Source organism: Barbatula barbatula (genome assembly GCF_947034865.1).
Source record: "Barbatula barbatula genome assembly, chromosome: 24".
In the NCBI taxonomy this organism is placed as follows: Eukaryota; Metazoa; Chordata; class Actinopteri; order Cypriniformes; family Nemacheilidae; genus Barbatula; species Barbatula barbatula.
The window spans coordinates 17,432,084-17,456,444 of NC_136787.1; the positions used below are offsets into that span (position 1 = coordinate 17,432,084).

At 40.0% G+C, this 24,361-nt stretch overlaps 1 protein-coding gene across 4 annotated transcripts in view; it reads right to left on the reverse strand.

Annotated features, from left to right (window-relative positions):
- Nucleotides 1-24,361, reverse strand: part of ttc28 (tetratricopeptide repeat domain 28) — a 166,208-nt gene that overhangs the window by 86,182 nt on the left and 55,665 nt on the right. Inside the window, exon 1 of one of the 4 annotated variants that reach the window (XM_079448979.1) lies at nt 19,070-19,290. The exons of the other annotated variants lie outside the window; for them this stretch is intronic. Coding sequence (XP_079305105.1) covers nt 19,070-19,096 — 27 coding nt within the window. The 5' untranslated portion in view covers nt 19,097-19,290. Of the gene's footprint in view, nt 1-19,069; nt 19,291-24,361 lie in introns of those variants that run through there. 4 annotated transcript variants of the gene reach the window in all.

Below are 24,361 nucleotides of genomic sequence, written 5' to 3' on the forward strand. Positions count from 1 at the left end.
AAAGAAAACAAGTTCAGATTCAAACAGTCATATTTGTACGTGTATTTAGGAAAAGTTCCTGCCATTTCAGCACAGTTTTCATGCGTCTCGTCATGCTGTCTTTGGTCTTTCTCAAGGTAGTTGGATGACTCCCGAGGTCTGGTTGAGTTCAAATTCAACAGACACTGGACTGGAATGGCCACAATATACAGTAACACAAGAAATAACTTCTAAAAAAGCCAGTTTCAATAGTTGATTTCTTTTCTTTTAAACATCTTCATATCATTTTCTTGGAAAACCAGATAAAACACCCATCTGCTCTTTCTCGTCTATGTTCTGCTACTTGAACAGAATTGGAGTATTTTGGTTTGATAATGACTGCATCTCCTGAGGAACAAAATACATTTTCTGTAGGATTGCAAAGCTGACTCGGTAGTATTTTGAGGATTATATGAGCGTCTGCATGAATGCAAAGCTTTAACAGCGTGTGTGTGTGTTATCTACTGTACCATTTTACACCAGTGTTTAAGTATTTGTCTTCTTGGAGTGATGAGGCGACTTTAGCTGAACAAAAGGAATGAGTATTGCGTTTGTATATCAGTGCTACGAGAAGGTTTTTATAGTGCTTCACGACTCCCGCTGAGATGAGCGTTTATCCACGGCGAGACCAATCAAATGCCCCCTATAGTGTCTAATCCTGCCCTGATCCTCAAATGAGACTTGTTAAAGGCAGGAGAATGAAAACACAACAAAGGAAACGACGCCAAGTGATGTACTGTTCTCCTGCTCTCTCCGTCTCTCTCTCTTCCTGTGTTCCCGACCTTGACCTGATTTTCCTACAGTCTTATTCACTTTCTTTCTCTTTTGTCACTTCCTGAACCCCCGTCAGCCCCTCGGATGTCAAATGACCGACTCAAGTCTGGAACTTCTGTCTTCCATTACAAAAGGAGAAATGTCATACTGTCATATGAGGAAATGTCACACAATAACAAAATACGCGGAAATGAAAAGGAAACCAAGATTCCATTAAAAACAGCATAGCGCTTTCATTAAAATGCTCCCGCAGACCCGTGCGTTAGAGAGGACGGTACATGCTCTGACATTTCTGTGAAAGTCATACGGGTTTGGACATTAAAATGAAAAGAATTTTCATTTCCAGATACGTTCATGTAAAGTCAAATCACCTCTCGCTGGTTTCATTGTCAAACCTTTGCATTCTCTCATTCTCTGTGTGTGTGTCTGAATATGTCAGAGTATATTTTCCATAAAAAAGGTTCCATATTCCCACTACATAATTACCTCCTTTTCCTCCGGAGAGCCACAAGAAAGGAGGCCACCGGCTGGAGGAAACCTTCCTCAAACTTCCGACGGTCGGCCTGTCCGCCGGCAGCGCCGCTGGGTTAACAGGGCCTGAGAACTGAGGCAGAACTCCCAGTCTTCTGGGTTGGGTCAGTTCTCCAGAGGCTTGGCAGGGGTACGATCGCTCGCCTAAAAATAGTCAGACGTCTCGTTCTGCTCTCGCTTTCTCTCGTTCTGTTTTTCTCATTACAGCAACAGGCCAACGTAACAGAGACTTTGTACGAGAGTACAAATCCTGCAGGAGACTTGGTTTTATCTGTGAAAGCCTTCGGCGTGCCTGTATCCCACAATGCAGCTGTTGTTTGGATGCATATTTGAGCCCACAAAATTATTCACAGTACAACTTATTTCTTCACATTGTTACTTATAGATAGACGCATTTAAATTGGACGTTTTTTTCCTGCCAGAAACACAAACAAAAGATACTGATGACTCATCCTGCACTCACAAGCAACAACAGCATGTAGATATTGTATAAACTAAAACCTGAAAATATAAAAGATTTTAAATAGGAAATGTGTCAACGCAAATAAAAGAAACATTTTAATTATTTCTACACACGCAGTCTGACTATTTTAGTGGCTATCGAAGCTCATGTTGTCTGACATCGATATGGAGAGCACAGAATCGTGCTTCCCCGCAGACGGAGTGATACCAGAGAGCGACATGCTCTTGAAACCCATCAAAGAGGTCACTTTCAACACAATAAATGTTCAATTCCAACAAGTCATCAGCAATCTTCTAACATTCACTGTAAATAAACATTCATTTCCAGACTAGGGTCACAGTCCTACAGCGCTTAACACACGACTGCTACAGTACTTTATTGACTATTTTATAAAGTCTCTATAACTAATTCTGGCCAATAATGATCACTTCCACAGACAGAGGCTCTTTGACTGGCCAATCTCAACTCAACTTTTGCTTTTACCCTTACAAAAACGTGCTAGGGTTTACCACAAATAAAACATGCTTAGTATAGTTACCACCATAACCCCAAATTAACCATGGAAAAGTTTAACCATGGAGCTTGTTATGCAAATGGAAATCAATCTGCCAAAAAAGATAGTTACAACACTTTTACTATAGTATAACCGTGGTGATGTTTTCCTAAGGGTAAATAAAGAGTACACTCTTAAAAAAGGTACTTCGAAAGTTTCTTCCATGCCATAGAGGTTTCACGAAAGGTTCCTTAGTGGCGAAAAAAGGTTCTTCATATTATAAAAAGTAAGAAAGAGGGGGTTCTTTGACTGAATGGTTCTTTGTGGAACCAAAAATGGTCCTTCTGTGGCATCGATGTCAAAAACCTTCTAAGCACCTTTATTTTTAAGAGTGTGGAGTAGAAAAACATTTACAAACGGTGGAACAGATTCCCTGTAACTTGAACCATCACAACCCTGAGGCGACAACTCTTCTCCATATCACAGCTCCCGCTAGTTTCTCTCTCTTTCTCTTCTCAGGCCGTAGGTTTTCCCTCTCACCCGTGGTCTGGCTGCCGTCACCCCCAATCCGCAATCCCAGCTCCACCCTTACCCACAAACGGAACGAGTAAATATCTTAACTCTGTCTCCTAAAGCATCCACAGACCTTTAATTATATGGCCACCTCTTTCCCAGCATTCCCTGCATGAAAGGCCGCGCGGTCGCAGTTCTTTAATGCGGTCCGTCTTTAATGGCTCTGTTTGAAATTCCAGCGCGGATTGAATCACGGAGGGCGACGGGAAGTCTGATGGGAGGACGGCTGCTATGGTAACATTAACTGACATGTTTACCTGTCGTATTGATGGAGGTATCTGTTGAGACGTCTACAGCATGAGAAAAAACTTATTTACTATAAGCCCTATATGCTACACTGATGGAACTGTTGATATGTGTGTTAATGAGACACTCAAAAACAGATTACATCTCTTTATTATTTCAATTATTAATAAATAGAGAGAGAATGCTTTAGTCTCACCTGCATCTCAGATATTTCGGAAATCCCAGAAATGTCTCCATTCGAGTTTAAGAAGAGATCTCAACAATGTCTCAAACTGAGCTCAGATTTGAATGAATATTTTCTTTAAAAAGACCAAAAGATTATTTACGAAACACAGGAACAAATGTCTCGGCAGACTGTTCTGAAATCTGTTTTTACACAAAACTGATGTCTTTATGTCAATAGAGCTTAAGTTGTATTGAACCTTCAACCTCCTACAATTTCAGCCTTGAGAAAGAGCAAAGCACATGTGGGACGTCTATGAAAACACACACAGACCGAACTCTTTTTTGGGATTCAGTCCAGCAGCATTTGAAGCTCACGGCCAGCCGCGGCTCGGCATTCACGCACCTGTGCTTCAGGGGCCACGGGAACCCGCAGAACTCTCACTTAACCGGCCACTGTCAGGGGACACTAGCTTTTTAAAGATCTAAGATCAGACTACATGAAAGACGAGGTCTCTCTCTGCTGAGATCTCTCTAGAGCTAAAAAACACAATGCATGAGAGAGACAGAGAAAAGAGAGAGAGAGAGAGAGACAGAGAGAGAATAGAGAATAAAAGCATCAAGAGGAAAATCAATCAAAATAAGGTTGGGCTTTATTTTACTTCTCTCCAAATGCCATGAATCATGTTCTAAAGAACATCGAAGATGTGCAGAAGACGCATCATGGTTTATATGGTTGCTAGGGTATTCTAGGTGGTTGCTAGGTGGCTATTACGATGTGGTTCCTATAGTTTTCACCCTGGCAACAATCCTTATCTCTTCTTGCACGTCCAAGAAAAGCAGAATCATTACAAATGAAAACAGAATAACAGACAGAAGAATCACAGGGAGGGATGGACTCGTCTGCAGATGTTATCATTCAAAAAGTCTACGAAGAAATTTGTATGAAATTAGAAGTGGAATTGTATCTCTGGGCTGACACTGACTTTAAACAGCCTCGCTTCCAATCACAACCCAAATCTGAATCAAATTGAAATGACACGTCTCGTCCCGAACGGCGTCTGGTGAAACAAGACAGACTGTAAAAATGAAGTTTAAAAAAGGTCGAGCTTACGGAAAATGTTTCATAACACGGCTGCCATTTCCATGAAGTCAAATCTGTAACACGTAGGATATCTATAACAGTGAAGTTGCGTGCTTTATAACGGCGAGTTCTGACCTTCAGAGAGCGTATGAGCCACTGAAAAATACCTAAATTACAGCGGTGCGTCCGTGAGGCCATTTTCCTATTGAATTATGTTCCTAGAGCTCTGCTCTACATTTTTGGGGAAATCTGGGACACCTATGGTGCTATCAGACACTCGCAAAGGATTCCGGGTAATCGAGACCAACATTTGTGAGACGTCTGGGTCTTTTTCTAAGGAGAAATATCTAAGACACAGGAGACTTCAACCAAAGTTTCAAAGGGGAAATAATGAGTTTGTGAGTGATTTTTCTTTCTTCGTGGGTATGCATTTTAGACAAATTCTTGCTCTGTGACGAACAGAATGGACTATAAAGAACAGTAAAACATGAAATGAAGTCAAAAGTAAGTCTTATCACGAGAGAGATTTCAGCAGGGCTTTGATATACTAAAATAACTGTCATTTCTGAAAATCTCTGGTGTTGTTTAATAAAAGATGAAAGCATAAATCAATTTACAGTCAGATAAGAAAGCAGCGATCTCCACCCTTCCATTTCACTTTGGGCGCTGCGGGCGGAGATATCAATCATTTCAAAGCAATATAAACGTGTTCTCTCCTTTCATCTTCATCTTCTCTGGACCGAAATGTTTTCTGGGGAGATAAGGTGACCGTTCCATTTAAACTCATTGAAACCCAAACACAACGCAGAATAAAAAAATGCTCTCATGTGAGTTATTTAACTATACAGCATGTAAAAGGGAGGCGCTGGTGTGACCTGAGCATCTATGATGGGAAAGCTGGCATACCATGACAAATTCACAGAAACATCCAGAGCTCTGGGTCCGTTTTGAGAGTTCAGGTCTGAAAATGCAGGGGAGGAAAGTCTGATGGGAAATCACAGTATTAGCCTGACATTTGCTGGCTGTTCACGAAATCAGTCCAAAGTGTTTTAAATGTCAGCGTGGTTCGTTCTTGGACGTGTTGTGTTGTAGAAATATTACAGAGGGGGAAAGTCATGTCAAACTGGCCGGCGCGCATTTTAACAAGGTCAGCTGTGGTGGGTAAATCCAGTTTGAGGATCAAATTCAAAATCTAGAAACCTGATTTCTTAGAAGGGTAAAAGCTTACATTAAGATATGCATCATAACAAAATAGGATTTATAGAAAATAAACATGTCCGGATGGTACACTGTCAGAAAAGAATACTAAACTTTACCTTTACAGTTGCTGGGTGGTACCCTTAAGGTTCCTTTACAGGTACAAAACATAAAAACAAAAAACATCAAAGGTGTTAAATAAGGACCTATTTAGAGATTCAGTAATGTTTCGAAAACAAAACAAAAAGGGAACCACCCCAGTGACGGTAACTCTTGAAAGTGTGTATGCAACTACCCAACATGAGCCTACAAACACCAATTATAAAACTGCACACAAGAACAAAAGAATGATAAAAGAACGATAACTATAATGATAACTACAAAGAAAACACTTTATAATAGAAAACTAAACGTTTTATAAATTCAAGAATTCACACACCACAACTATAAAGAAAACCATACAGAGAAACAATCATCATTGAGATCCTTTTCTCCAGCGGGTGAACGATAAGCATGACATGACCAATCAAAATCCATCAGAAATGAAAGGGCTTGCGCTTCAATAGTCCATTGGTGTGGACGCTAGTATTAGGGATGCCATAATTCTCAATATAATATTGAACCGTTCGGTACAACCTCCACGGTTCAATACGCGCATGTGAATTGCATTTAAGACTGCATTTAAAGAGAATAAGTCAAGTAAAATTAAGAGAACTGCAATAAATGTTCCTGTCACATAAGCATAGTATAATGAAAAAAAAGATCTGAACCGAACCGAGACGAAAACCGTGGGTAAACTGTATTGTTGCATCCCTAGTTAGCATTAGAGTTATCTTTATAGTTATCGCTCTTGGTGCGAACTAATGTCCACATATCTGATTGGTGGAAGCCATTATAGCCACTTGAACCCCAATGGAACCTTCAAAATTAGATTTCTCAGAGCTGTAAAAAATGACACGGCATAATTACATTACACAAAAGGCATTTTTAAAAGAGGAGGAGAAAAAAACGAGCTCAACGTTGATTAACTGAAACACTATTCTAATCAGGTTTGTGAAAGAAGCCGATCCGCCCCTGTCTGAAAGCCCTCAGGACACAGGATCAGGGTAATGAGAGGTGCTCCAGCCGTCAAATGAGATCATTCTGCTACTAATTTCCCCAACAGGAGAGAGCTCAACACACGCACCTATTTACAGAGCGTATCAATAAACCATGAGCTACATCAACTACGCCATTAGTGCTTTTTTATGGATCTGGCTCAGGAAAGTGATTTTATCTATGATAAGGGAGGTGATGTTAAAATTCACGGCGGGTCTCTTTTGTTTCAAACTGTTGTATTTGTATACGATAGTCAACATGCGCAGAGCTGTAGTGCTCTAGAGAACCTTATTCCTCAATATCTCTGTTAATGTTACTGTTGAGAAAAAAAGAAAAGAAAAGACAATGTTTGGGAAATAGTTCATGTAGAGTCTAAGTGCTGCAAAGAAAAAAATCCTTTCTCGTCTTGTTTTCCAAAATCAAATATCTAACACTTCTTAAATCAGGATACATTTACTTGAAAAGCAAAATGACACAAAATATTCAGTGTTTTTTTTATTCATTAATTCACAAAATGTTTTAATTTATTGAAAAAGAAAAATATCTGTTACTTTGAAGAGAAAAATTAATATAATATATTGATCTGATGTTATTTTTCCCACCTCATAGGCAAATATTAATATACAACACGAAAGTTTGATACTATTTATAATCTTATATCTTAATATTTTATGTCATTTTCCTTCATTATACTGATAAAAAAATATAGAGCATCTGTTGACAAACAAGTAACTCATTTCAGATTTTGAGATACTATTTAAAACATGTCTCAAAACCCTTGAGGTTATTCATCTCCATGCACCTGCTTTTATATGCAAGAACATTTTCTGACGCTCCCTAAGAAACACAATGTCAAACACAAAGTCATGTCACTTTTATTTCTAGATCACTTTTCACAATGCACAATTTTTCAAAGCAGAGAAAAATGTGGTAATTATATAATCATAAAGGTCTTTCATGATTTCGAAAATATGCACTTTTATGCTCCTCCCTGGTGCTGAAAGAACAAAAAAAGTGTCATTTTAATGCTTGGCACTTAGTGTTCTTCACCAACCAATTTGGCTTCATCAGAAACACCTGGTGTCGACAAACAAAACCGTCTGTTCACAAACTCAAACAAACTACCCCAAGACACGCCGCACACGGGGTCCCCCAGGAAGAGCATATGGTGTGGACGGACCGCTGAATGCTTCATAAAGTGAGAGAGAACAATAAGACACGAGCAAGACCGGAGAAACCACGGCTGAACAAAACTCCGTCAAGCTCCATTGGTCTCAGCGCGGCCCAATTTCTCAGAAAGGCTCTGTGATAAAGGGCATTCCAGGCAGGAAGAATCTAGTTGAGAGTTCAGTTGTTCAGGGCCAACAGCGTCTGAAAATGAAGCTGAGGCTGGGAAATGCTAAGCGCAGCAGTCTCGTGCTATTATTTTCCACCCGGGCGGTGATTTTAACCTGACATATGACCTCACTACCTGCCAGAGGACGGATGAAGGATTGGATGGGCCGCAGCAAACAGATTCACAAGAACAGAACATCTTAGAATACAGCGAGAAATTTTACTAATCTGGGCTGTCGGACAGTTTCTCACATATGCTCCAGTGTGTCTCGCTAACATCAGCAGCACACAAACCTTACTCTGGCATTCTACCAGTCCTGCGCTTTTCCCATCCCGTCATTTTTCATAGCTCCTCTGAGACGGGTTTATACGCATTGCTAAGTGTGTGTGTGTGTGTGTGTGTGGAACATGCAGACTGCAGGGGGCTTCCAGTTCTCATTTCAACTGGACTGCCCTCTGCAGCTTTCCAATTAAAGCTCACATAACACCCTCCCCCAATACACACTAGTGATGGAGGCCGCATACAGACAAACACAATCTCAAAGACACATGCACATTGACACACACAAACATATAATTTACACACTGAGACAAACTATCTCAAAGACACATGCACATTGACACACACAAACATATAGTTTACACACTGAGACACACTATCTCAAAGACATATGCACATTGACACACACAAACATATAGTTTACACACTGAGACAAACAATCTCAAAGACACATGCACATTGACACACACAAACATATAGTTTACACACTGAGACAAACAATCTCAAAGACACATGCACATTGACACACACAAACATATAGTTTACACACTGAGACACACTATCTCAAAGACAAATGCACATTGACACACACAAACATATAGTTTACACACTGAGACACACACACACACACACACGCACACACACACACACACACACACACACACACACACACTGAGACACACTATCTCAAAGACACATGCACATTGACACACACAAACATATAGTTTACACACACACACACACACACACACACTGAGACAAACTATCTCAAAGACACATGCACATTGACACACACAAACATATAGTTTACACACACACACAAGCATATACACAAACCAATCAGACACACAAACAAACAGTATACACACACACACGTTCAAAACAAATCCTATGATTCAATGAAACATTTTTGTGAAAGAAAAGTGAAAGTCAATGTTAGTTCGGGGTTTAAAATTGAAAAGCTCTTTTCCTGGATGTAATTTTAGAAACAAAGCGAATAAACGGTTTAGATTAGAGAGAATTTAAAGTGGTAATAGACTATGTGCACAAGCGTAGCGACAAACTTCAAAACTACATTAAACTACTTATCCTGGTAGTTGTGGATATAACTCGATATGTAGAGCTTAAATCCTTTGTCCCGGTTGCTTGTTGGACCAGGAGACCAGGCATCAACGATGCGGTGTACATAGTTAATGCTTTAATTTGGCAGATCTTTAAGACATCTTGTAAACACTGACCGAGAGCAAACCGGAAACTGACATCCCGACTTCTGGCGACAGCGAAAGTTTGTTGCTACGCTTGTGTACACATTCTATTTCAAACCTTAAACCAAAGCAAAACTCAAACCCATCCTGAGACGATTTCCCAAGATAAAACCAGCACACATTGCAGGCCACCATATAAAATATCTCAAGATCCAGAAATAAAGTGTTTCACACCTTCATGACAAGAGTGTTGAGAATGGCAATGCTTGCTTCCGAGCATATTTTCATGTGCCGGCAAACGGCACAACGTGACAGGTGGTAGAGGAGCATTATGGGAAGGATAGGTGTGGCTGGGAATTGAAGCAAATTGCATTAGAGGGTCCTGTCAAGTCTCCGAGAGCAAACCTTGTGGCGCTCAAATTCTTTCATCGTTCACACATTAAAATAGGCGAAACCGTTTATAGCTCGGAGGGATGCGGCACATGCGTCGATCTGCGTGTTAGAGACGGGATGAGACAGGATTCATGTGAATTATGGAGATGGAGTGTTAAAGCTCTGCGGCCGAGAACTCTCTGGATCTTTCTGCTTTGCTTGGCTGCTATCGTAGCGTGCCGGTTATACGTGTTGCTGGAGAGATCACCAGAAATAGTTTTAATATCTGTTGGGGATGTTTAAATCTGTTCATTCATGGCACGCTGGGTTTGGCAGCTGACACACACACACACTCTCTCTCTCTAGTGATCTATTCACAAGAGTTACTACTGCTTTATCCAACAGTGCGTGGTCAAACTAAAATTCAGAATTGTTAAAGGGATAGTTCACTTCAAAAATATGGTTCACAGACTCCCTTGTGTACATTTGGTTAAAAGTAGCGTAGAAAACCGACTTAATAATGGTTATTAATATAACCAAAACACAAGAATCAAAACCACATTATTTAATTGTTCTAATCCCACTACAACTCATCCAAAAGAAATTACAGTGGCCATAACTTCTTTTCTGCATCTCTTAAGTTAATCTTGAGTACTTACAGTATAGTATTGCACGCTTCAGACTCCGTAGAGTCTTTAGTTTGATGACATTTATCAATAAGGGACTAAGAAAAGTTGTTCAGAAACGGATTTTCATGTTGGAAAAAAACTTTTCGAAACCTATACAAACGAAAGGGGAGTTTATCTATGTATTTCTGCATTTTTGTCACGCATGAGAAGAATGCATGAAACACTGTTGCACATCCCCTTTAAGCAGAATGACCTACTTCAAAATAAAGTGATGGATAAAGTCCCATCTGAGTTTTTAGCTACATAAAACTGATCCCAGCTGCGTCACGTCCTACACGACCTGATGTGATTTAAGCATTTGAGGAGTTATTCATCAGGGTCAGAAGACACACAAGACGTCCGTGTCTTCATTACTGTCAGGCTCATGGGTCTGTACTGATTCAAGGTGAACCGGCTAAGAGCTGCATTCAGAGAAAACACTTCCCCTTTCTCCTGCGCCCTTCAAGAGACCTCTGTCTCTCTCTCTCTCTCCCTTTATGAATACTCCTGCTGCTGCAGCAATGTGCTGATTCAAAGACATGAGGGGGTAGAAGTGTTTGCAAATATCATTTCTCCAGCACTTACTAGAGCTTAGTGTTGCGTGGTTTATTCAATATTGCCCGTTTTTTTTTTCCATGCTGTATGCGAGTTTGCTGCCAAAATAAATCAATAAACATCATTAATATTGTAATGATGATTTGGTTTTACTTTGTCTCTCATTTAAACTTTAGTGGCAGGAATGACGTTTGTGAATCAGAATGCAGAACACAAAAGAAAATATTTTGAAGAATGTTGATATTACCCAACAACACTGAACACCCCATTGACTTCCATTGTATGAACACAAAACCACCGAGACATTTCTCAAAATATCTTCTTTTGTGTTCAACAGAAGAAAGAGTCACATACAGATTTAAACCACATGAAAGTAAATATACGGTACAACAAGTTATTATGTTTGGTGACCCTGCTTTCAGTTGTGAGACAAGAATGAATGTTAAAACCACTCTGACCCCACAATCTTTATCATCTCAAAAAGACAGGCCATATTTTATAGCCCAGGTTTAAAAACATGCAATAATTTGTTATGGACAGATGCTTTTAACAGCGGACCAGCACTCCCACAGCGGAATGTGTCCGCTCGGCCACGGCCTATCAGTCTGCGTGTGAAATGCTGCGATGTCGCGTTTACCGTTCAATTTACCTGTCAAGAAAGCCGGCGGGGCGGCAAACGCAACGCCCGACAGAAACGGCTCTCGTGAAAGAGGCGGATTTCACCCGGTCACTATTCTCAAAATCTCACCACCAGAATTAGAGGGATTTGAGGATTTATTGCTTGATCGGTCATCGTGTTTACCGCAGAAACCTTTGGGAGGACAAGGGCCGATCGGTGCCGTGCTGGTGTGTCGTGGACACGACATAAAGAATCAGGAGAACTCATCAGAGTCTGTGAAATCCATTAGAGATTAAACGTACTTAGTACAAAACCATATACTGAATATAAAACCTTATAGTGTGACGCTCTAAGAGTTTTTTCTATTTTGCATATTGAAATGTAAGATTCTTGTTATACTGCCCATGGATGTCGGTGCGTTTTTGCAGACGTAATCAGATACAAACCAGCCCATTAGCCAGGAGAACAGAGTCGTGATCAGACGCTCGCTTTTATCTCAGTAGTGGTGAAGAGCTCAATGCTGCAACGCTTCTGAATGTGCAATTCTCCCGGGCGGCTGCATTTAAGCTGTTTTTCCACTTCATCACGCTGGGAAATGTGTTGCAGGATGGTCCTGCATGCTTATTCACACAGCTTCAGGCCTGAGAAACGGCCATTTTGGCTCACGTTCGGCATCTACACATTCGTCCACAACACGGGTGGCCACACACAAACAGATCAATAACAATCAACAAAGCCATTACATGACGAAACATCCATGGCAAAAGCTGCCAACCAAATCTAAACGCTCAGTTTCAGCTCACAATGGAATACTAGCGTACTGCATAATGTGCAATATATACTATACACTGTGTGTGTGGTATATAAAAACAGAATGCTAGACGCTGAAATGCAGTACACTATATTGCCGTCACATGACCTAACAAAACCGCATGTGTAATTCTGACTCATCTATCATTTCTATGTATGCATTCCGCAAACTTTTTTCTGCAAACCGACTAACAGTACCTTCAAGGTATACAATTTTATCAGTATGCGTGTTCACCGGGATTCAAACCAACAACCTTTGCAATGCTAATGCAATGCTTCACCAACTCTGCAATGTGAATACTGTACCGCACATTTTGGAATCAGCAGAAGGTCATCTATGTTTTCAACACATAGACATTTTGCATACTGTGTGCACAGCAAAAATCCAGAATATGAATGCATAAACAGTAGCGTGTAGTACAGAAGCATCGCAGACCAATCCTCAGACCCGGTGATGAGAACCAACACGCACATACACACGCAGCTCATCTAAATAACACACTCCAGGGGGCATCTTGAATTGATTTCAATCAGAGGTATTATCACTCATAATGGATGTTGTGAATGTCTGACTCAGGTGAACCTTCACAGCGGCCACAAAATTCACTGCAAATGTGCAGAGCTTTAGAAATCTGAGCGCTCATATCAACACCATAGCAGAGCTCTGGTTCTGCATGATTGTGAGTTATGAGGGATTGACCGACATGGAGTTTTTGCATGACCAGTGGTGGTGAAATCTAGAAAACAACCACATTACTGTTAACAAAACATATTTCTTATTATCAGTTCACATTAGTTAATGCATTAATTAGTGTTAACCAATTCAACCTTATTGTATGTTACCAATTTTAAAAATACACAAACATTAAATGCACAATTTACAGTATAATAATAAATAAATAAATAAATATATTGTTATACATTTAAAAAGTTGTGTATTGTACCTATACCTTTTTCACACTAGACATCTAGAGTTTTCCTGAAAGAAACCAATCTGGGAGGTTAAAACCAACAAGAACATCCGGAACAGGAAGTTCATCTTAGTGTCAGCGAATCTACTCAAGACTGCCAAAATAACCCCCAACCCCAGCTTCAAAACGGCGCTAAGCATTCTCATCCAGGTGAACGGCAAGACCCGCTGCCACTCTGGCCGTCTGCCTGCGATGTTGATTGTGAGCCATTCTGTGGAAGGCTGTAAATATGCTGGCATATCATAAACCCAGCAGGTGCGTTCACTGCTAACTGTTAATCATCCACCTGCGCTCTTTCATCAAAACACCTTCCTCATCACCCCATGGAACATCTGACGGCAACCTCGGGTTACCATCCGTACACCCTACCGAGACGTGAAGCGCTGGGTCGATATCATTAAGGGTGGCGGATGTGGCCACATACCCTCCAAACAGGTGTGGGAGACGATAGTGCGTTCTTCATCGAAATTTTGCCAAGCCTGCCAAAGCAAAACTCGCTGTTGGACGCCGCAGGACACGAGCGGCGCCGGTGATGAATATAATGTCTTGAGAATGATAGCCTCCCCGCAGAGATCTAATAAATAACGCAGGTATCAAATGGAGATAAGGTTCTGCGGCTCCCCAGAGGTTAAGAGCTGCTAAATGAGGTTACCGCAGGAGTATCGGCTCTGATAAGGGTTGAGCTCACTCCAGTGAATCTCACGCTAAATCACACTGCGCTGAAGTATTACTAATAAATCCATGAGGGGTTAAAAAAACGTTCCATCTCTATGAGAGGACATTATTCTTTGCTGGATTGTGTCCCTGTAACCATATCACCAGAGCGTTTTGGAGAAAATGGCTGCGTGTGAATGGCGACTCGTTTATATCAAACTCCAAAAAGGCCGGCTTGTTTTAACCCACAGCAAGGTAAAATAAGCAAAACGTGGAGAATTAGAAAATGTCAATATCTGACCCAACTGGGTTAAACGATCCAGCATTTTGTTTGATTGATTAGGATTCGTGCATTAGAACAGTTACCCAAACACCAATTCATTTTCAGTGAAATATTGTTCAGTTTTACATCACAAATGTGACAAATTTCCTGCTGCTCAATAGGTAGAGCACTGCAGTATCATGTAAAGGTCATGGGTTGGATTTCCAGGCAACACACATATAGACATATATACATAAATGCCTCATTAGCAGCTGGTTCTATAAGTCACTATCTGCATGTTTTCCGCCATATTGGAACAGTCAAAGCCTGTCACGAGAATAAGTTGTGCATCTGCAACCATGTAAAAGTGTATAAATATCAAATGTTATGTGCTATCATGTAGACTTAAACATTATAATTGTTCAAATAAAAGCGTTACCTAACACAACATTGAAACATTATCAACCTGTAATATTGAATGAATATTATAAAACACAAATCAGCCCATTCTCACCTGCGAAAGGTTTTATACAACCAGAGGCTGTGCAACGTTGTGGAATCTAATAGATGTTTACTGTGAGTGACTACATCAATGGTCAGATGGAAGAAACTTCAACGTGTAGGAGCGATATAGATATCTATAAACAAACATACATTTATGTTGACAAATATACCGCTATTGTATAGTAAAAAAGGACACACACAGAACAGAACAAATTTAGTTCAGCTAAAAATTACATGGCTCTAATTTATACATCCGTATGTAACATTAATGTCATTTGTCCGTTATTTTATGATGGAAACAGACGTTTTATACTTGTGCTACAACTTTTTTGCCTGTGCTACAAAACCTTAAACCTCTGTAGCACCAGTGCTATGAGCAAAAATATTATATACTGAACTAACACTGAAATATATTAGAGTAAGACTCAGTATAAGGTAAATAAATAGGGTCAATTTGTAGATGTTGACATGAGAATTCTTCAATGTGCCATTAGAAACTGATCTTAATAGGAAACGTTTCAACAGTCTGCTGTTTCTATAGTAACCTCCTTTGGCAAAATAGCTTCAATGTCAGCAAGGTAAAAAATATGCCGTCTGTGTAATTGAAGTGCTTACTAAAACATTTTCAAAACGCTGCTTGAAACATTCCTCATAGAAAATGTAAAACTGAAACACTTTAGTGTGTAAATTTGATTGGATGTAAATCCAACCAAATCTTCTGTTTTATCTTCCTTTGGTCAGACCTTCAAATCCAATACTAATTCTTTCCAACAATAGCAGAACAGTATCACAGCATGACAGAAAACCAGGACAAGTCCAGGCTAAAAATAAAACGCATTCCAAGAGCGATGAGAATGAGTGTTCATCGTGAGCGCCCCAGAAAGCAGCAAACTTCTCCCAGGTTTCTTGCTTTCAACAACTTTCATCATCTCCAAAAGGTTCGTCTTTAAATGATTAAAGAAATGTGTGCTTTCGATAGAATTAGCGCTGCGAGATCTGGACCTACCATCCTCTGTGGACCTGAATCAGCTGCCCGTACGCTCTGCCCTCTGTACCCACGGGGGCAGAGCCTCTCCGAGTCATTCCGAGTGAGTAATGGATGGCCTGTTTAATCTGCTGAGGTGGTGAGACTGAGAAAGAGACGCGGTAATCCTTGTAATCCGTGATAAACAAAGTCTTCACTCCGCTAGCTTGAGCGTACCGACAGTGGCGCTGGGAAAATATGAAGTGCTTTTGAAGATATTAGTGTAATCCAATCCTGAGAGGTCCCCAGCAAACTCTGAGCCGGCTCTTTGCCGCTTTATTGATCTCTATGAAGAGGAGAATGTGGGATTCATCTTTAGGGACTAAAGGAGACAAAAACAGGCCTAGATTTGAAATAAATCAGTTTTACTTTGTGTGTTTTAAGAGCTGGAATATGGAGATACAGTGATGGACCTAAAGATGCTGAGTAACCTCGACCCAGATAGTCTCAAACTAAATCTAAAGTCTCAATACTAAGACAGGCTAAAGAAATACATTTTGGACGTATGCTAGTAAAACAAAAGCAAATGGAGATACAACAGATAATGAAGATAAAGATGAAAGGCCGGATGTGGGTTTTATTGAGTGTGTATCCACAATAAGTGCTTTCACATGGTACATACACGAGTCCTCATGTTTGCAGATTAAAAACCACAAAAGTGATTTAACACCAAATCCAAAATGGTTCATAAATAATATCTTAATTACTGTGCTACATGTACGAATTATATCTTAAACCGTGTTTCTTGTTGAGAGATGTGCTTTTCTAATACAGTATTTTGCAAAGTGGACATCCAAATGAGTGCAAAATTTCTATAGACCTTGAGACCCAAGTCAAGATATGTGTAAGCTCTTATGTAATTCAAGTAATTCAAACCACCCTAGCAACTACAAACAACACCTTAGCAACGGCAAACAGTCCTCACAATATCTTCATAAAAAGTAGAAACAACAAAAATGCTATATATTAATAATAATATAAAAAAATTCCACTCATGGACGCTTCCAGCTCAAATATTCAAGGTGATAGTAAAAATGATCGTGCAAAAGAATGCAGAAATAAAATATAAAAGGCAATTGTACAGAATAATTAAATATAAGAGAGATTGCACAGGATAATATGTTCTTTGAATTTACATATCTACAGATGTTATGTACACCTGTGCTAGAGGGAAATGTTATGTGCCGAAGAAGTGCTGATATGTACATGAAATATTAATATAGGAATATATATAGGAATTAATTTACATGTATGAAATTGCATTATGCTGCACGACTCAGTGTGAGTATTTGTAAAGAAAGGAATATTGCTCTTATGGAGCAGTTAACCGTTGAAGAGGGAGATGGCCTGGAGGAAAGTAAATATAACACAAGATCTGTACATGCGTCATCTGGAAGTACTGTATGAATTTCCAGGAAACATCAACATAGAATCGAGAAAAATACTAAACAGCTTAGAAAAGAATGTGACCGGCCAGCCAGCTGTGAGTGCCATGCTGCCAAAACCTGAGACTGCCTGTCACTCACACCACAAGACCCGCCCCCATGCCAAAAAACACACACAAGCCCTGTGTCTGACATACAGAGAGATATTACAAAGTATTTTCATGGTAAAAAAGTTGGTGTTTACAACTCACACTAGAATGTTTTGATCTAAAAGTATCCATGTTTGAGGGTTTGAGTGCATTTACATAATTCCACATTTCAACTGTTTCTGAAAAGTGTTGTTTGAAACCCGCGGAGGCTTTTGATTAACTACAGCCTCAAACAATCCGTCCCCGATGGAGGAGAAAAGTGGAACCCTAATGAATAGAATGTGATTTGACTCCCGCAGGGCAGCGCTGAATATTTTTGTCTTCTGTTGAGAAAGAAATGATCAAGCTGTTTTCTTACAGCATCATTTTGAATCACCTTTACGCTGAATACCAACAGCACCAGCATTCGCTCCAGCCTACAAATCTGAAGTTTGTTTTTGTTTGGCGATCATATGCTGGTCTCCAGCTGCGTATCGGGTTTAATCTTCCACGGAGGTCTTATTTACAAACTCTTAGAGGTGTTCTGCAGCTCTTCTGATGAGTCACTCATGAAACACCATCATCTTTTACTCACTAAAGAACGTTATGAAATCCCTTTCATCTACAAAGGCAACGGTATGACAAATCTACACTCCCAATAAAGGCACACTAATAAAAATCTTCTGAAAACAAAGGCAGTGGAATGTCAGATTTATTTCACAAGAACAGGGAAAGAACTCCTTGTGTTTGCCCCCTAGTGGAACACAGAAGCAGCTACATCCCTTTGGCTGCAGTTCAACGGGCCCCGGGCAATGGCACACTCAGCATTTAGTTCATTCAGAGAGGACACAAGGCACAGCACAAAATCTGTGATGAAATGATCTATGCGTTTTGGAACGTAAAAAGAACGAAGACATTCAATTACGCAGAAGTGATGCCATGTGCCACAATGACCATTTCAACAAGACCAAAGCTCGTCAACAAGCCTTTAGTTAAGTCACTTGTGAGATTTTGCAGAAAAGCAATGAAATGTAGACAGCCTGGTGCCAAGATAACCAGCAGAAACCTAAAGATAAAGTATGAAAACCATGGTGGAAACAAAATAACACTGTATTCATATATGAATGGTATCTATTGCAGATTATTGCCAGGATTTAGAGGTTGATGCTATCTAAGGCTTTCTCATCGACCCTGTTTTTAAGATCATCATCATCATCACACGTTTCACATAAAAAAACGCATTAAAAAGAGAGACGCAAACCACTGAGTTCAACGCGTAACCACTATACGAGACAGACACATCGAATCTCAGATCTCCAATGAAGAACTAACGAGAAAAAACTGACCACTTGAAGGTCTCGTTTTATCCATCAAACTCATTTCGCGTAAACTTTCACCAGCAACCGCATAAACCCATAACGCACTCCAGAAAATTGCTGATATCTGAACTCTTGTCTCGTCATACGGGAATTCTAATGCATACAAAATCGGGTCAATCTCTCTTATACTGCAACCTCAAAACACACATTTATACATCTAAATGATCATAGACATCCAAATGTCTCCTCCTCCAAATTTACTGACAAACTAAGAATATGCTCCATAAATTCTCAACCGCACACCCCTGATCTCCAATGCTGAAACAGCGCATGTCTTACCTTTTTCCTGGGCTGCCATTTCATCATATTTGTACACCAAAAATGAACAGCATCAAAACATCACGATGGCAGAGATGTGGGCTTTAGGATGAGAGTTGCAAAGACATAAAGTCACGGCGTCTCCGGACGGCGGATTCATGACGCGCAGTCGGTGCGTAAAAACGCAGTCCACATGAGCCTACAGTGTCCTCCTAATAATCCAAAAGTTTTTGACGGGAAAATGCGGGGTTAATATTCTTATTATGATGGGCTGTTAGTTTTATCGTTGTTTAAATAGATGCCGATGATGACACGAAACTCCAAAACGCGTTTTTGGCACTCTATATGCGTACGCATTCGCCCCCCATCGTTCGCTATGTCGAGACAGCGGCTTTGCTCTGGATGTCCAGTGCGATCAGATTGAAGAAAAGACGCAAAAGAAAACTTTCCGTTCGCATAAATACAGTGCGCGTTTTCCTTCCAAACGGTGCGGTCGCCTTTACATGTCAATGATAGTTCGCTTAACCCCGCCAAACGCGCGCAATGAGACCCATCGAAAAGCTAAAAAGTTCCGGACAAAGAGTGCTGAAGGAAAATATTCCCCAAATCACAGTGGATTGAGATTCCAGAGATGATGCGTAATTCTGCAACGGAACAGCTTAAACACATTCAGGAATAGACGAATCCAGTCGCAAAGAAGACGAAAAGAAGGAGTGGAATAGATAAACAAAAAATCCTTGGAATTTGAGAGTTGGAACGAGAAGGAAATCCTCCGACAGCGCAAAACTGGAGCGCAGTACACTAATAACTTCCTTCCCTGCTGCGCCTCTGCGCTGGAGAGCCGGAGACTCCGCGCGCTCTGCTGGGTCATAGAGCCGCCGCGTACAAACCCACACACATCATCACTGCTTCCTAAGCCGACTGCTGCACAGAGAGGATAAAACAAGTGAACCACAAACCACAAACATTCACACACTCAAAAATCACCAAACTGTCCATTCGTGACATTTGATAAAACACAAAGGCTGTTCAAAATGGAGTACTTTCTGCTTGCTGAATAATATGCAGTATTCTATCGAAAAACACTGATACGTTATTTGAAATCAAAATATGACTACAACTTAATTTAAAAAAGTTGACTGATATTCATTTCCGCTCCTGAAAATTGAATTGCATTTCACTGTATTCTATTGCCGTGTTTGTATACTGCACATTTTGACAAATGCAGCCAGTCATCTGGGTATTCATGCATACTGAAACACAGAAAGAAAACATCTGTGATGATGCCATGAGATAATGTGCATTATAAGTATTCCGATTAAAGAGTATGAGTAGCACGTTTTCAGTTATAACCGGGTAACACACATTATACAATACAAATCAGATCATTAGTTTATGTACATTCATATTTGACTATTTATGCAAACACACAAATTACAGCTCCATGACATCTAAATGTTCACTAGCTAATGATCTGTTAAGAATTAAATAATGTAATGATATTTGTTAATGTCTTGTTAATGAAAATCAGCACGGTGTTTGTTGGGGCCAGTATACGTCAGCATGGCATTGGGGCGATTCATGAATCTGAATTGAAGGGATGGCATTACAGTCAAGTGGAAAATATCCTTCTGTGTGTTAACTGTACAATACATTGATTTACGATTGTTTCCGGCCATTGGTTTTATTTAGAAAGATCCCCAAAAAGGCGAAGAGAGGCTGGTCCAGCGTGGGCTTATTCCAGCAAAATCAATTACAGCATTCTCTGCTCACTGCTGATAATACCTCACTGCAATGTGACACCTGTTTTGCAGGCTGTGTCCGTCGCTGGCCGCCATTAAAGATTTAGCTCTGCTTGTTTATCTTGCTTTCGGCCTCTTAAGAGAGATTTTGAAGATTCCTGGTGTCCCTTCTAGGCCAATTGCCTTAATCCCTTAATACTGTTATAATATTTTGAGGTTCAATATCAAAATGTTTGCGTGTTGACGGACAACCCATGTCTCTGAAAACAACGGCATTATCTAAAATAAAGCCTCTGGTTTGACCGCACTTGCATGCCCATAAACTGTGAAACTACACATGCAAAAACACATACATTTAAAGAAACAGTTACACCCAAACTGAAATCTGTCATTGTTTACTCGCCATGTAGCTTCAAAGCTATTTAGGAATGACACTTTTGTGTCATTGAACACATTTAGATGAATACTTAAGCAGTTTTTTGTTACACCTGTCAACTTCCAAACAGGGCATAAAAAACATGACTGTTCACTTTTGAACGAACTGTTCCTTTTAAAGCACCACAGTGAAATAAAGGGCGAAGACGCCCCTGATGTGAGTCTCACGACTGTGACAAAGACACCAACAGTTTAACAACATTACACTTGTGAACAGATATAAACGACCTCCATTAGTTTCACCTGGAAATAAAAGCACAGATGCTGCGCTTCACTTTGGGTTTGAGGAGACAGATTGGACGTTGTTAACCAACAATGATGACAAACTATGGGCCGCATTATTTATTCATGAATTAGCCGTAAAACTTAATTAAAAGCGCATTTCATTTGAACGGCACCTGTCCAAAGTCATGATATCAAAATAATATAAGGTCCTTTTCAGATTGAAGAGCTGCTTAAAACTCATTACGAAATGACATTATTTTGGTTAGGTGTAGAATAGAATGATCTGAGTTTAAACAACACCAGATTGTACATTAAATAATTTGAGGAGACAGTAAAGTCAAACTTCATATGTGGATGATATCGTGGTGATATTACTTTAATAAGCTATCAAAGATTTTTACCGGACACACATTGAAATGTTAAAATAAATCCTTAACGTTTAACCATCCCAAACACATTTAACAGCATAGCAACAGCACAGTGAACCACTAAAGATCATTACGAATTTGGTACTGTGCAAACTGAAAACTTTCCAAAAAATGAAAAAAGGTCTAAAAATATTGTTTTTTATCTTAACATATGCAAGATGTACACGTGATAAACGTGTCCTAAAAACAGACCCAAGAGCAGACGTTGGTTTTAAAATTATTTTGTTAAACTGGTTAATTTGATCCAAACGATTTACATTGCAGTCGTGCAATCTTTCCTAGGAATTGAACCCATGACAGTTGCGTTGCTAACACGATACAAACTACCACAGGAACTACATGAACATTTTCATTAAAGCAAATGCAAACATGGAAAACGCTGGAATTGTGAGATCAGATTTGACCTGCACTAACAAACAAAACAGCGTCAGAGGAAACAGACTTCTGAAAGAACTCGACTCGCGTTGAATCTGTTTTTTCAATCAGATCTACACACAGCAATCTCCTTTTCCTACAGCTTCTGTAGACTAACTAGCGTCTGCTTGTTCCTCCACAACTCTTTCATGCCTGGAAGAATGGACTGACCTGACTGAGAAATGAAATGAAGTGCTAGATAAAAGTGTATTAAAGAGATTCAGCACGGTGTACATTTATCATGTTCAATGAAGATATTTTAAAGCGGAAATATATCAAACGAACAAAAAAGGCCAGAAACACACATTGAAACATCACTGGCTTGCGCTGCTGCCCGCACTTTGGAAATAACATACTCAAGTTTCTTCTCAGCAACACCCCTTTTCAATATTTAGATTTTTGCACCCTCAGATTCCAGATTTTGAAATAGTTGTATCTCCAACAAATATTGTCCTGTCTTAAGAAAACATACATTATTGAAAAGCGTATTATATACTCTATATTATATATATATATATTGGTCCAGGGTCACAAATTATGTACAAAACTAAAGGCCAAGAACGACAAAGGACATTTTCTGTTCTTCATTTTTTTGCATTTCTGCTAAAAGAGCCATCTGTCATTGTGAATCAACAAGAGAGACATGAATATAAAAAACTGTCCAACATGTCCGTTTTTCATCACATTATGAATTCCAGCTCATAACTGGCAATTTCCCAGCAGGACTTGAAGGCAACATTAGCCTACTAAGGTCAACTTGTAAGAGTACATTAACATAAACATCAAAGCTAAAAAACGCCAAAGAACTCCAATTTTCATCTCATGCTATAATAAAATGCCAGGCAGGTAAATTTGTGGCTGAAAATGAATCAACAAATAAGTGCGGCAGACTCATCATGTTATTTGTAGCAAATCCCTCCAGGTTTGTTTTCAACCGAACCAAACGCAGACGTGTTTAAAGGAATTTTCATAAACAAGAATATTCAAGCGTATTCGGTGTGTGTACGTGAAAGACCCGGGGGCTATAATGAGAGCTGCTAATGAATGTTGTGTGGCGTATCTCACAGCTACAGCGGCTCTATCTTCAGCGAGCAGCTCAACTCGGATGGTCCAGGAGGAGGAGGGGGGCGTGAAACAAACACTTCAGTTCCACACAAACACAAAAGAAGCAACAAGCTTTCTAAGACCAAACAGCTGCTCCACCTTCTCTCTCGGGCCGCTAATGACTCTCCATTGAACTCTAGCTCTCTGATGAAGATGTATTGAGTTCTTGGGTCCCCTAGAGATCCACCGGCAAATTCCCAAAGGGAAGAGGTGGGTCATCTGGGTCACATTCTGCTGTAAGCCACCCGAGAGGGACAGAGGGAGGTCAGAAGGATCGGGATCCCTGAAGAAACTGGGTTCCAACTGTAGACTGTATAAAACATGGCCGTAGTGTCCGTGACGTTCCCCGTTGGTTTGTGAAGAGCAATTTTGAAGCCTAAAGTGGGCGGAGCCAGTCGTCGCCACCTTGGCGGTGCGTCACCGCACGTCACTCGCGGATAATAAAAAAGGGTGGGACGTGGGTGGGCTGAGGTGCCTAGTTGGTAAAACAACTTGTCACTCAAGTGACCACGCCCTTAATTATGCAGAATTTAAGGTTTAATAAAATTTAAACATTTGAATTGCTGTTCAAAACCCTCACGTGTCTCTTTCTTGATTAAAAGAAGATATTTTGATTAATGTCTCTGTGGTTTTGTGTTCATACCCTGAATGTCAACGTTATTTGGTTATCAAAATATCTTCTTATGTGTTCTGCATTTTTGGATGAAGAAATTCATATTCTTGCTAGAACTACATAGGGAGGAGTGATGTTCATTTTTGGGTGAACTGTTCCTTTAAACGGTTCCTTCTGTGACATCATGCCGTAAAACCCTGTTTGGATCTAATTGGAAGCTTTATTTTTAAGAGTGTGGTCAACCAAGCAAAGATATAGACTGGTGGGAAACATTCCCAGAGGAGAAACTCTCGCTTACAGGCCCATCAAACTGCCTTCCGATATTAGATATGCTGACCTTACAGAGAGATGA